General features: G+C 34.7%; 1 protein-coding gene across 3 annotated transcripts; it reads left to right on the plus strand.

The window, feature by feature from the left end:
* The first annotated feature begins 3,128 nt into the window (after positions 1–3,128).
* Positions 3,129–15,407, plus strand: meak7 (MTOR associated protein, eak-7 homolog). 3 transcript variants are annotated; one of them, XM_067390149.1, is made up of 8 exons: positions 3,129–3,241; positions 6,742–6,904; positions 9,393–9,623; positions 10,203–10,347; positions 11,507–11,905; positions 13,468–13,586; positions 13,668–13,850; positions 13,944–15,405. In XM_067390149.1, the coding sequence occupies exons 2-8, from the start codon at positions 6,746–6,748 to the stop codon at positions 14,058–14,060; spliced, it is 1,353 nt and encodes a 450-aa protein (XP_067246250.1). In that variant the 5' UTR covers positions 3,129–3,241; positions 6,742–6,745; the 3' UTR covers positions 14,061–15,405. The 3 variants fall into 3 exon arrangements, with proteins under 3 accessions (XP_067246250.1, XP_067246249.1, XP_067246251.1); XM_067390148.1 differs by lacking the exon at positions 3,129–3,241 and adding an exon at positions 6,492–6,547 and having other exon boundaries at positions 13,944–15,404; XM_067390150.1 differs by lacking the exon at positions 3,129–3,241 and having other exon boundaries at positions 6,766–6,904; positions 9,393–9,621; positions 13,944–15,407.
* The last annotated feature ends 58 nt before the right edge of the window (positions 15,408–15,465 follow it).

The following is a 15,465-nucleotide window of genomic DNA, read 5'->3' on the forward strand; positions in this document are numbered from 1 at the left end:
TATGGTATTTATTTGGATGTTTACATTTGATTCTGAATGAGTTTGATGCTGCTCCGTGGCTAACGGCTAAAGCTAACATTACACACTGTTGGAGAGATTTATAAAGAATGAAGGTGTGTTTATTAATTAAACAGACTGCAAGTGTTTAATAATGAAAATAACGACGGCTCGTCTCTGTGAATACAGTAAGAAACGATGGTAACTTTAACCACATTTAACAGTACATTAGCAAAATGCTAACAAAACATTTAGAAAGACAATTTACAAATATCACTAAAAATATCATGTTATCATGAATCATGTCAGTTATTATTGCTCCATCTGCCATTTTTCGCTGTTGTTCTCGCTTGCTTACCTAGTCTGATGATTCAGCTGTGCACAGATCCAGACGTTAATACTGGCTGCCCTTGTCTAATACCTTGAACATGAGCTGGCATATGCAAATATTGGGGGCGTACATATTAATGATCCCGACTGTTGCGTCACAGTCTGTGTTATGTTGAGATTCGCCTGCTCTTCTGAGGTCTTTTAAACAAATGAGATTTACATAAGAAGGAGGAAACAATGGAGTTTGAGACTCACTGTATGTCATTTCCATGTACTGAACTCTTGTTATTCAACTATGCCAAGGTAAATTCAATTTTCAATTCTATGGCACCTTTAAGTATTAATTTCTTAAAACAAATCTTTCTGACTGAATCTTAGTCAGTCATGTACATTACATAATAAATTTGTTAGCGGCTTTAAATATATTTTGATAGCCAATTATTGTACATCAAGCAAGTTGTGTAGGAGGAGTCTGATGAGAACAAACACAGTCTGCTGTTAACCTTTCATGGCTCCCTCCTGGAAGAACCCAAATAGGAGGAGGGTTTACACAAAGTTCTGCAGTTTTGCCTTATTGCTTGCTTTCTGACGCTTCAGAGGTGTTGACAAAGGGAAATTTGTGAAATTTGTTTAAATACAAAAAAACTTTATTTACATTTTATGGGACTAAGAGTACAGAAAATCAAGCGACAATGACATGAAGATGGTTTGAGAGCATGGTTTACAGGAACTTGTTCGGATGAGTCAAACATTGGGGGAAGAGGAAGATTGGATTTTACTGGGGCGAGAAAGGGGTGCCCATTGAGAGTGAGTGAATGGTTCACTTCGCAATGTTCCTGTGAACCATTCAGGCTCTGGCACAGTACTGCCATTGTTATGAGCTAACAAGATGCACTCCAACCAGCCAAACCTGGCTCAGTGGTCCAATTGTCACTAACCTGCTGGCCAATAGTAGGGTCGCCATTACCAACACTCTTCCCAACAATCCAACTTGCAAAGTTCTCATTTGAATGTTGAAAGTCCTGGAGCTATTTGAAAACAGCAATATTTTTACATATTTTTAACATAATTCACTCTTCTTTAGAACAAGAGCCTCCCATCATTCACTGGCCTTATGTTCAGTTGTGGGTTGGATTCAGCCCCCTCTTGAATGTGCTCGAGCTTTATGAAGGTTTGTTTTTTGTAGAAATGCAAATCGGAAGTCTGGAAAACACCTTAGGTTCAGGGTAGAAATTAACCTGCAAAATCAAAAATAAAAATGTTTACTTGACCTGCCAATTTAACTGACTTCATATATATATATATATCTGTGTCAAAAAACTGTTTGTAAAAAAAAAAAGAAAAAAAAGATGTAAGATGTTTTAATATTTTTAAAAGAAGAAAAACAGTAAAAAACAATATATAACTTTTCTATTTTAAAATATATTAATATATAACAAATGTTCAAACAGATTATTCCAGGGTCTCCAGTCCCTCCCTCCACCATTTCCATATTCCACTATTTCAGTGTCATATATAAAGGGTGAGACCTGCATTGAAAGCAAGATAATTAACACTTTCAAATGACCAGAAAGAAAATTTTGGGTGACCAGGAATTTTTGGGTGAACTAACCCTTTAATTCAATCATTCTAATATGCTGATTTGGTGCTCAAGAACCATTTCTTGAAACAGAAACATTATCATCAATGTTGAAAATTCTTTGATGAATATAAAGTTCAAAAGAATAGCATTTATTTGAAATATATATTATTTTGTAACAATGTAAAAGTATTTTCCTGTCACTTCTGATTAAATTAACGCTTCCTTCTGAATAAAAGTATTATTTTCTTTCTTTCTTTAAAAAAAAATAAAAAAAAAATCTTACTGACCCCAAATTTTTGAATGGTAATGATCAAGGAAGCTAACATGCACATGAGAACACAGCACAGGCAAGGCTTCATAAATGCAACTATAAACATTAACCAGGAACCAACATCATTTTCCAGTACTGAAACAGGAAGTACCCTTACCAGAAAACTTGTCTGAATCTGCCTCAGTTTAATTACTCCAAAACAAATCTATCAATCTCCCTGAACAGTTAGCTGACTAGTAATTCCCATTTAATTGGGCTATAGCTCTTTAGCATATGGGTCAGTGAGCTGGATAACAAAGTTATTGATTAGACCCACTTCTTGCAAACCAATGCAGAGACACAAACAATGTGATAAAAGGTCAAGCGCAAAGATCAAAAGAAAAGGTCAGCTTTTATAGTCTCAAATAAATTCAGCTGTTTAATTATGATCTTATTAAAATATCTCAAGTACACCCCCTATAATAAAATACCCAATCTGACCTCATATTTCATGAAGAGGTGTACTGGAAAATAAATGTATTATTTTTATTTTTAGTAGCTATACTACAAAGCAAACCAAAATGAGTTTAGGGATAAGAAAAACATTTTTTTTTAAAACACAAATCCCTTGATATTCTTAGCCAGATATCAGTGCCATGCATCAGTCAAACTTGAAGGCACTTGAGAATTTGTAGCACTCTTGACATCGGTTAATGTGACTTTGATGATATGCAAATGAAGGCAGGAAAGATAGAAAAATAGACAATAGCAAGAAAGAAGCAAAGACTTTTGAGAGAATTGTTAGTTCCTTATTACACAACGAGTCTTATTGATAACAGTAATGTGGTTACTAAACACAAATGAGTACCACAGAGAAAGAACAGTGTTTGCATGCACTTCTATGAGCGTGGGTGCTAAAGTTTTCACCATTTCCTGTATACTGAGTGTGATACAGACTTTTACCATATAGGGCTGTGGAACGACAGTGGCAGATAAAGGAAGGAGAAAGACGCTCTCGACAAGAAAAAGAGAAACCTCATGCCTCAACTTGCAGATTGGAGGTGCCACAGACAGTGACTATGGTTAGTTTACCACCATAGAAACCTTTTCACTGTTTCAATTTAAAAAGTATCTGTGCCTGTTAGAAACATGATAGCTACAAAGTATGACCTTTCATTGCAAATAGTTGCTGTTGTTTAGAATATGATTGCACATTTAAAATGATTATAGATTGAATACAATTAATTAAATAGTAATAGTAAAAGTACAAATGCAATATTATAATAAGCAAATCTGTGGTTGTATTATACATGATAAAGATCAAAATATGGAGAATTTATCAGATTATAAAGAAATAAATCAATATCAAGAGACAAAAAATTTATAATAATGTGAAATATGGAAATGTTGATATGTGACTGCACATATTAAAGCAATACTCATATTTAAACTACACTGTAAAAATAATTGTAGGGGTTAACTAAAAAATGATGTTAACTGGTTGCCTTAAAATTTTGAGTTCATTGAAATGAATACAGTGAAGATGATTGGTTTAATCAACAGAAACTTAAAATATTATGTTATCTGAACCACACTAATTGCTGAAGTTGATTTGACAGAAGAAAAAATGTTGTGATAACAAATCATGAAAATAATTTTTTTCAGTGTAGAAGGGTGGTGATTCATGAAAGGCTAGAAAAGGAAACCAAACAATACAAACAGATGCAGCATATTCAAATATTGCAGTATATAAATAACTCAGCAGCACAGTATGCTTCATTAAATATCAAGTCACCTAAAATGTATATGCTTTACACAACACAGATTGTTTCAGAGCAGCTTTACAGTGATAACAGGAAAATAGTGTATTTGGGCTTTTGTTCACCTGAAGTCAGTTCAGTGTTGGGCATAAAACTTCCAAAACTGAGAAAGGCCAGGCCTATGCATGAACATGCTGTGAGCATGTTGGTCTGCAGCACAATAGCAGCATTGTTGAAGTTTACACCTGCTCATTAGAGACTACTGTACACAGTGACCATGTACAATTAAGTTGTAAAAGCCTGTTGTTCACATGTTCTATAACCTTTAAGCATATATGTAATATATACAAACCTTGATAACATGAGATAACTCTCATGAAGTAGGTCTAAAGATTTTTTTTAAAAAAAGAAGAAGTTTCAAAAGCTCATTAATCATAATGTTTGGCGTGAAAGTTGTGAGAGCATATTCTCGAATGAGAAAATCATGGTGGACTTGATTTTGTCCATCAGGAATTGATCTGGGGCTGTGATCTCATGTGAGTGACAGGTTATCCCGCCTTTACGCTTGTAAATGCGATCAGCAAAGAGAAGAAATTTCGCTCCAAGCAGAGGGTTATTTGATTAAAGATTACAAGGGCACATTAAATAAAATAATAATAATGCGTACGGATAGATTTATAATAAATAACACAATACTCCATAAAAACATAAGAATTGTCCATTTTGATTTCATGGTGACTTAACTCTAACATTGTCAACCAGTTTGAGTGTTAGATTTAAGTTTAAGATGTAATAAATAGCCTATCACTAGGCATGAAAATGACTGCATCAATTAAAGGCCCTAAATAAAACTTCTAAGGTGTGTTTGTGGATCAGTTTTGGCTTCATTGTGGATACAAGATGTCCCCATAAGAGCATCATATACATTGTTGGGGCCAGTAACAAAAAACATGGCTTAAAAAGCATACTAAATGATGTCTTAATGAAATGAAATGGTTTGTGAGGGCTAGATTTAGGGAAGGAATAGTGAAATAGCTCAGTATAAAAACAGAAGTTAATAAAAAGGTTATATACATGGTAATACAACAAACCTGTGTATGTGCATTTGACTCGAGAGAACGGCTACACATGGCAGTAGAAAATCTCAGCCCTGAGCACTGGCACAGAGTTCAACAAGCCTCCATGCTGGGCGGATGATTGATGAGCATGCGCAGTACATTCATTTTTTATCTGCCTTGAGGTTTTGCGATTCATTCATTACATATGATAGCTTATTTTTCTGTTTCCGTAGCATCGAATTGAATACTATCCCTTCCTGCAGGTCGACTGATTTGACCATTTCCAGTTTTACTAACACTTAAGATACGGAAATGTCCTTAAACGGCTTCTTTTAAAACTTCTGGTTAAGACTGCTGAACGTCAACGCGTCAGCGGGCATCACGCCCAGATCTCGCATGAATCTCATGCCCTTAAAAGGCGTTTTTCATCGCCTGTTGAGAAAGATCTGTAAAGCTCCACGGAAAAGACAAAGCTGCTGCTTTAAATAGCTGTATTAGTCTGACCTCTTACGGTCAACAAGAGGTACTGCATACTCTTCCCAATGACAGACAAATTAGTTCGCTGAGCCAACCTGTAAAAACTAGGCTAATTATAAACTAATTCAAACTAATTATATTATATAACCTATATTTATATATATCTAACCTACTTGCTGTTTTATCTTTAGATAAGCAGAGAAACATGTAATAATTTAGTTCAGGGGTCTTTCAATCTCTCATGGATCCCCAAATATCATCCTGGTGCCCCATCCTAAAATTTAAAAGGCAGCTATATATTTTCATGTATTTAAAAAAAAAACAAAAAAAAAAAAAAACACACATTTATACTGGAAAAAAATAATATTAAAAATATGCTTAAAATAGGATTTGGAAAATATTTATTTTCTGTTATGTTATTATGATATATTACTGTGAGGTACTGTAGATATATTGTTTATTTAGATGCATTTAAATCAAGTGTTATTTATTTCATTTAATGCATTTATTATTTATTTGGTTAGTTTAATCTTATTTATTATTATTATTATTATTACACTTTTCCACAGACCCCATAGGACTCCCTTGCGGCCCCTTGGGGGTCCCCTGATTTAGAACATTTAACGGCAATGTATACTTTGTTCTCAGTGTGGTCCTAAAAAACCCTAATGCAAATACTTTTCTATATAATCAGACTCCAGTTGTAATTAGCATAAAGTAAATATTACACAAATAGGCTACTTACAGTACGTAATTGTAAATAATGTTAATAAAATATAATATTAATCTACAAAAGTAAGGTAAAAGTAGCTACATCTAGATCAAACAATCTGGCGTTTTAGGAAGTAAATGGTAGATGTAATAGTATCCTTCGTTCTTATTATTTTTTGACACAAATTCCAACTAATTTGCCTCCGGGAAAGCCACTAGCACTCTGCGGATGACGCAACTCTGATCCAGCCAATCACAGCGCGGTTTGAAATTTCTTTCCATTCATTGGTCCTCAGCGCGTGATGTAGCGCAGAACCAGGAAATAGTTTGCGTGTGTGTGTTTACATCGTGAGTCGAAATGTCAAATTGAGCCGCTGACCAGGTCTGAAAATCTCACTTCAGTTTTTCAGAATTCAAGTGTGCATTGTATTGCATTGAGTTTCTTATTAGCACTTGTTTCAGTCAGGAGATGAAACTAAGCATGTATTTTATGAATTCATTTTTGACCATGACAGTAAGACCAAATTCCATGAATTAATTCATTTATTTTTACATTAATTCGTGTTTTCCCTCCAGGGTGATGGGGAACACCGACAGTGTTGTAGCGCAGAAACGACTGGCTCGTTTTCGTCCGGATGAAAGACCTGTTATAGAGGGGACATTTGACAGGCTTCATGGAGCTGGCTCCTCTGCTTCATCTGGAAAAACGGGGAAAGTTTTATCCCTAGACTTGTTTAAGGTAAGGCAAAGATCTGTAGTGTGTGTGTGTGTGTGTGTGTGTGTGTGTATATATAGTGTATATATATATATATATATATATATATATATATATATATATATATATATATATATATATATATACAGTTCAGTCCAAAAGTTTGGAACCACTAAGATTTTTTAATGTTTTTAAAAGAAGTTTCGTCTGCTCACCAAGGCTACATTTATTTAATTAAAAATACAGTAAAAACACTAATATTTTAAAATATTATTACAATTTAAAATAACTGTTTTCTATTTTAATATATTTGACAAAGTAATTTATTCCTGTGATGACAAAGCTGAATTTTCAGCATCGTTACTCCAGTCTTCAGTGTCACATGATCCTTCAGAAATCATTCTAATATGCTGATTTGCTGCTCAATAAACATTTATGATTATTTTCAATGTTGAAAACAGTTGTGTACTTTTTTTTCAGGATTCCTTGATGAATAGAAAGTTCAAAAGAACAGCATTTATCTGAAATACAAAGCTTCTGTAGCATTATACACTACCGTTCAAAAGTCTGGGGTCAGTAAGATTTTTTATTTTTATTTTTTTGAAAAGAAATTAAAGAAATTAATACTTTTATTCAGCAAGGATGCATTAAATCAATCAAAAGTGGCAGTAAAGACATTTATAATGTTACAAAAGATTAGATTTCAGATAAACACTGTTCTTTTGAACTTTCTATTCATCAAATAATCCTGAAAAAAATATTGTACACAAATATTTTGTACAATTGTACACATTAAATGTTTCTTGAGCAGCAGATTAGCATATTAGAATGATTTCTGAAGGATCATGTGACACTGAAGACTGGAGTAATGATGCTGAAAATTCAGCTTTGCATCACAGGAATAAATAAATAGAAAACAGTTATTTTAAATTGTAATAAGATTTCACAATATTACTGTTTTTACTGTATTTTTAATTAAATAAATGTAGCCTTGGTGAGCAGACGAAACTTCTTTTAAAAACATTAAAAATCTTAGTGGTTCCAAACTTTTGGACTGTACTGTATATATACACAGTTGCAAGAAAAAGTATGTGAACCACTTGCAGAATCTTTGAAAATGTGAAAAATTTTAACAAAATAAAAGAGATCATATAAAATGAATGTTATTTTTTATTAAGTACTGTCCTGAGTAAGATATTTTACATAAAAGATGTTTACATATAATCCACAAGACAAAAAAAAAATAATTTATTCAAATGGCCCCGTTCAAAAGTATGTGAACCACTTAATACTGTGTGTGGTTACCTGGATGATCTACTTTTTTTTTGTTTTTTTTTTTGTGATGATTGTTCATGAGTCTCTTGTTTGTCCTGAGCAGTTAAACTGAGCTCTGTTCTTCAGAAAATATCTCCAGCTCCTCGAGATTCATCAGTTTTCCAGCAACTTTTGCATATTTGAATCCTTTCCAGCAGTGACTGAATGATTTTGAGATCTGTCTTTTCACACTGAGGACAACTGAGGGACTCAAACACAACTATTAAAAAAGGTTCAAACATTCACTGGTGCTCCAGAAGGAAACACGATGCATTAAGAGTCTGGGTGTGAAAACTTTTGAACAGGATGAAGAGGTCCAATTTTTTCTTCTTTTGCTTGAATATCATTTTTTTTAATTTAGTACTGCCCTTCGGAAGCAACAGAAGATACTTGCATGTTTCCCGGAAGAAAGATTAAATTTACCTTGATCTTCAAATTCCAAATGTTTTCACCCTCCATCTATTAATGCATCATGTTTTTTTCTGGAGCATCAGTGAATGTTTAAAACTTTTTTAATAGTTATGTTCGAGTCCATAAATTGCCCTCAATGTGAAAAAATGGATCTCAAAATCCTACAGTCACTGCTGTAAAGGGTTCAAATATGCCAAAGATGCTTGAAAACTGAAGAATCCGCAGGACCCTGAGGATTTTTCTGAAGAACAGAGCTCAGTTTAACTGCTCAGAACAAACAAGAGACTCATGAACAATCACAAAAACAAACAGTCGTAGATCATCAGGTAACCACACACAGTATTAAGAATCAATGGTTCACATACTTATGAATGGGGTTATTTTAATAAATTCAGCTATTTTTTTTGTCTTGTGGATTATATGTAAACATCTTTTATGTAAAATATCTTACTCAGGACAGCACTAAATAAAAAATAACATGCATTTTGTATGATCTCTCTTATTTTGTTAAAATTATTAACATTTTCACAGATTCAGCAAGTGGTTCACATACTTTTTCTTGCAACTGTGTGTGTATATGTATATATATATATATATATATATATATATATATATAGATATATAGATATATAGGGAAGGATGCATGACACTATCCTTAATGATTTTGTGTTCCGATGTGTGTGAAAAACTGATTATTATTGTTAACTAAAAATATTTTCATCCTTAAAATAAAATGTGCAAACACTACATTAATATGGACTGGTCATATTCTTTTTATTTGTTTCAGATGACAATGGGAAAGATGGCTTCAGAATCAATGATAAAGAGAGTATTCCATGGCATACACAGCATTGATCCAGAAGTACCACTGCCCCCTGGTGATGGGGTCAGTTGCGAGCAGTTGGTTATTTTCCTGGCTGATATTCTTAGAGGAACTGCAGAGGAACGTGCACCTTTGGTCTTGGCAATGGCAGAGGGTGCAAAGGCAACTGCTACCACACCTGAGCAGATCAGAGGTGTAAGTATCACCATCTCATTATATAGTGTTTCAGTATTAAAGGTGCTGTATGTAATTTTTTGACTGTACTAAAGTATAAAAATACCATAATTTTTGCCATAACTTTTGATTGGCAAGATCTTTCACAAATGATTTTCTCCATAGACAGCAACACAACTGACACTTTGACACTTCAAATAATTAACAAAGAGATCACTGAACAAATCCTATAAAATTAGCAGTTTAGTCCGCATTTTCTGAAGAGACACGATCGCTTTATATGATGAACAGATGAACACATATAAACATTGATAAACTCACTCATCAGTTGTGGTAAACAAAACCTCAAGCATGTTTGCTTGACACATGAGAGAACCAATGAGGTTAGTTCTTGTGTTACGGAGCACGTTTGAGTTTCCGCAAGAGGTTTGTTCTTGCGTGTCAAGCTGGCTCGGTTGAGTTTCTGTTTATGTTCACTGATCAATGTTTATATGTGAATAACTATTTAAACCCATAGAGTCAATTTAACAATGAATCATCAGTTCAATTTCCAAATCATTCTTGAGATCTTATTGTGGTTATTTTATGTTTATTAAATAGTTTGTGGAAGACCTGGTTTCAGCTGCAGTGCAGACTCTAGCCCACAGGGGGCATCTGCGAGGTTGGCAACCAGATTGCATGGCTGATGGCCATCAAGGAGTTAAACTGCTGGCAGAACATTTGACCTCTGAATTAAAATCTTCAGGTTTGTATCAGTATCATAGTAAGCTGTTTTAGATTAAATTAAAATGAAAATGAATAAAGTGCATTTTTGAATAATGTGAATAATTTGGATAAATCTGCTTTTAAAAAAGGTGTGCTTTTAGTATTATTATATACTATTATAGTATTAATTAATATTTTGAATTAGCTTTTATTTTTACATCTTTATATTTTATGATTTGTGCTTTTGTCATTTATTTTACAATAATTCCATTTGTTCACAAAAGTTAACAACATTAGTATGTATATATATATATATATACACATATACATGAACTAACAGTGAAAAATAATTCTAAAGCATTTATTTTAGTTAATTTCAACATCGAAAGTTTCATCTCTTAACATCATTTAATGGACCTGAGCTAACATGAACTAACAATGAACAGCTGTAGTTTTATTAAAGGTGCTCTATGTAATTTTTTTTTTTTTTGCCTGTACTAAAGCACAAAAATACCATAATATGTTTGCAGAGATTTAGGAAACATGCTAGGTTCACTTGTTTCTCTGAAAAACAATGCTACAGCCAGTCATTCTACTTTGAAATGTGTATTCTGTGTCATAATGTCTGTTTTTGTTTAGGTCTGTGTGATTATAGATAAATATACATATCGTATACATATGATCCCGCCCACTGCCAATTTACCCAATAGTATTTCAACACTCTATGCTGCCATTTGGCATGGAAGCCAGCAAACAAATTAGGTCAGAGATCGAAGATTCTTCCTGACCTAAAAAGCCTTGGCATCCATTAAAGAAGATCTATGTCCAGAGGCACATTAAAACACAGATAAATCAACTCATCAACTTACAGCGTAAGGTTCGTTGCCTTCCATTGTCAGTTGCGCTTGTTCCTGTTGCGTGTCCTCAATCTGGCAACCCGTGTGAGCAGTGAAGGAGCAATATTTTGAATTTAGATTGCAGTACCCGTTTCAACCACTAGCTGTCAATATTACATACTGCACCTTTAACTAAAATTAATGCATTAGCTAACATTAACTAACTAACTTAATTAACAGGACCTTATTGTAAGATGTTACCTTGTTTTTATTTAATATTACTATTCAGTTTTAGTTAACAATACAGATACAGTGCACAGCAAGAGGATTATTTAATATAATTAATCCTTATCGCTTCAATAGATCAGAATACGTGTGACATTCCATGTCTGGAAGACTGGCTTTTCCGGATCCCAGCAATGGCCATGTTTTTGGAGCTCCTGATTGGTGAGGGGCTAGGAGTTGGGTTGCCCTCTCGTCCTCCCCCAACTCTGTTGCCCCCGTGTCGGTACGCTCCCTGGAGTGACCTCCGATGTCTCTTGAATCTACCACTTCTGATGTTCCTGTCCCCTCAGCTGCCCGCGGGACTCACCGCCCCCTGGAGGTTGTTATTCTCCACAAACATACACGGGGAAAGCTTCACCCGATTGGTGGCCAACTGCAAAAGTCGGGGTCCCACTGTCATGTTGGTAAAAGACACTAAAGGCCATATCTTTGGGGGCTTCGCATCTCAAAGCTGGGAGGTCAAACCTCAGTTCCAGGGTGAGTTCGGAAGGAATAAAACATGTACAATGTTATGTTGTGTTCACGCAATGTCGTAATTACCATAATTACAAGATTGAATAGGAGCCGTTCACGTCGTCGTACTCGGAATTATGTGTTTCTGTGGCAACACTATCAACCGTCTCCATTGAGTTTGTATTGCGTGAGGCTGCCTCCTTGTCTTTTCTGACTTATTACAAAAAACAGCTAACAAACTTAAAAAACCCAGAAATACATTTTTATAAGCTTTCGACCCCCAAAAACGAATGTTTAAGGACATAAAAGTGGATACAGGCAGTGAGACAGAGAGCAACGGGTCATATTACTATAAGAAATGCACTGGAGGGGAACGTAATCGGCGACAGGTGAAATAATTCTTTGACATGGTAAAAAATAATGAATGGTTTGTTTTTGTTGGTTTGTTTAGCATATGTTGTAGCCGATTACGACCCCCTCCAGTGTATTTCTTAAAGTAATTATGACCATTTGCGCTCTGTTTCACTGCCTGTATCCACTTTTATGTCCTTAAACATTAATTTTTTGGGATCGACAGCTTATAAAAACTTATTTCTGGGTTTTTTAGCTTGTTAGCTGTGCACCTTGTCACACAGCAGCTTTTAGACATTGTTCTGTTTTTTGTAATAAGTCAGAAAAGACAAAGAGGCAGCCTCACGCAATACAAAGTCAATGGAGAGGGTTGGATTGTTTTCCCCCCTGTTGGGCGTGGTCTTCAGATTATGACGCGTGTCGCTCTGTCTCTATTGATCACATGGTACACTCTTAGAACAAAGGTTTAGTGGGTTTCTGTATAGAACCCAATTTTAAAGAGAGGCACCGATACTAAATTTCTCAGCTGATACCGAGAGCTGATTATTCAGAATGATACTGCCGTTTGATTTTCTTAAAGGGACAGTTCACCTAAAAATGAAAATTCTATCATCATTTACAAGTAGTTCCAAACCTTTATAAATTTCTTTGTTCTGCTGAACACAACGAAAGATATTTGGAAGAATATCAGTAACCAAGCAGATCTTGCCCCCCATTGACTACCATAGTTTTTATTTTTCCTACTATGGTAGTAAATGGGGGGCGAGATATGTCAGTGTTTACTGTATGACTTACAGTCTGAACACATTTTCCGCCCCCTTTTGATTGACAGGATATAATCAGCCCTGATCATTGGCTGTTTTTAAACGATGACAAATTTTTTTAACGAATCGGCCGAGACCAATTATCTAAACCAAAAAGGGTTCTATATGAATAAGGATAAATTCTATAAGGAGAAATGTGATTACAAAATAAATTAATGTTGAATTTTTCTAGTAAAAATGTATGTTTACGAGCTGTTGAATTTATGCAAAATAAAAAAAATATATATAAAATGATCCCATGATCGGAACCCCTAAAAAAAATATAAAATATATAGAGCGCCTGACAGAACCCTTTAAGGTTTATAAATGGAACCTTTTTTTCTAAGAATCTCATAATTATGTAATTCCGACATGGTGTGAACACACCTTTATACATTACAATCAATGTTTTTTTTCTTCTTTTTGCACTAGGTGATTCCAGGTGCTTCCTCTTCTCCGTTTCTCCCTACATGCGAGTGTTCACCTGCACAGGCTATAACAATCATTACATGTACTTGAACCAGGGCCAGCAGACCATGCCAAATGGCTTGGTGAGATCAATGTTAAACAGTGCTCAAGGCTTTACAACACCATAGAGCAAAACAAAACTACATAGTTACTTCTCTTTGTAGGGTATGGGTGGTCAGCATGGCTATTTCGGCTTGTGGTTGGACTGTGATTTTGGAAATGGCCACAGTAGGGCTCGACCACGGTGCACCACATATGGAAGTCCTCAGCTCTCAGGAGACGAGGACTTCAAACTGGACACTGTGGAGGTGTGGAGTGTTGGGCAGCTACCTGAAGAACAAGAACAGGTCTGTTCTAATATGCTTTACATTTTTGAAACAAAAAAAGGATAAATGTAATCATGCAAAACTGAAATGTTTGTTCCTAATTTTGCCGTTCAGGATGAGAAGAAGAAAAGCATTCTAGATGCAGATCCTGAAGTACAGGCCATGATGGAAATGACAGGGAAGACACTGCACAGCCAAGGTCTCCGAGAACCTGAGGAGAATGAGGGATAGTGAGGAAGGGGAAAATATGAAGACAACGTGGAGATCAAACCAGCAGTGTTTCTTTTTTAGTGTTTGGTTTGGTGTGTGTTTTTACACTAATATAATTGAAGAAGAAACCACACTGTCATGAACCACTTATTAAGGTGTTTTAACACCGTAGCTTAAATGTGGATATGCAAAATCAAGGAACGGGTTTCCTGCTTTCTGTGAAGTATTAAAATGACAAAGACACAAAAACTGTGTGACTGAATTCTGCATTTCTCATCAAATATCTGGATGTTATATGATTGCATTTTGTCTTTTTGTCTTGACTGATAAAATTTAGTGTCTGTAAACTGAAACATTTTGGGATAGTTCACCCAAAAATGAAAATTCTGTCATCTCAACCCCCATTGACTACCATAGTATTTTTTTTTCCTACTATGGTAGTCAATGGGGGAGCTAGATCTGCTTGGTTACAAACTTTTTTCCAAATATCTTCCTTTGTGTTCAGCAGAACAAAGACATTTTATAGGTTTGGAACAACATGAGGGATAACAGAATTTTTGGATGAACTATCCCTTTAAATGGAAAATTTAAATAACTTTTTTTTTTTTTTTTTTTGTCTGATCCCAGAAAGCACCTGCAAAATTCATAAATATTCTCAGAATTAAAATGTAAAAAAGAGGTATGGCTTGTTTATCTGTAATGTAATAAAAAATACGACATTTTATTTCGACAATAATTTGGAATTTCTATTTGATTTTTCAGTCTTTTTCATTACTCACATGTCAATTCAGAGTGGTTGAATTCAGTGTAATAATAAACAAACTGTAAACTGTAACATTGATAGATGCTGTAGTAGGCCTACTTGAGTTCCCAGCATGCATCACTGTATTAATAAAATATGCAGATTACTGTATTGTTTGCTGCTTTTAGTAATGGTTCTTTTGCTGTCAATCACAGTTATACATATTAAACAATGAACATTCCTAATCTACTATACAACATGGAGATGAAATAAATGAACCACTTTTTAGGTAGAAATTAAACTTTTTTTTCAAGAGTTAGCATGGTAATTCTTTGTGTGACACACATGTAACCAAACAACCTCTCCTCGTCTGTGAATTTTTCATGCATTTTGAATGCAAATGAACAGTGGAATGCGCTGGAAAGTGAGCTAGATAAGAAAAGACCGCGACTTAAACACGACGTTTAACATTCTGGTCGACCGAGGCTTTTTTTATTCGCTTGTTTAAAGAAACATGCGAATAAGAAAAAAACATTCATTGCTGAAACATTAACACCATTTTGAACGACCAAATTTCCTCTTGACAGCCAGCGCCCAGCTGCCAACAACAGGTGCTTTCATTTTCGTATCACCTCCTCATAGTTTAACGTTACTTAGAAAGCTTGCTTACATGTTTATACTTTG

This window comes from Chanodichthys erythropterus, chromosome 7 (assembly GCF_024489055.1).
Source record: "Chanodichthys erythropterus isolate Z2021 chromosome 7, ASM2448905v1, whole genome shotgun sequence".
NCBI classification, from domain to species: Eukaryota; Metazoa; Chordata; class Actinopteri; order Cypriniformes; family Xenocyprididae; genus Chanodichthys; species Chanodichthys erythropterus.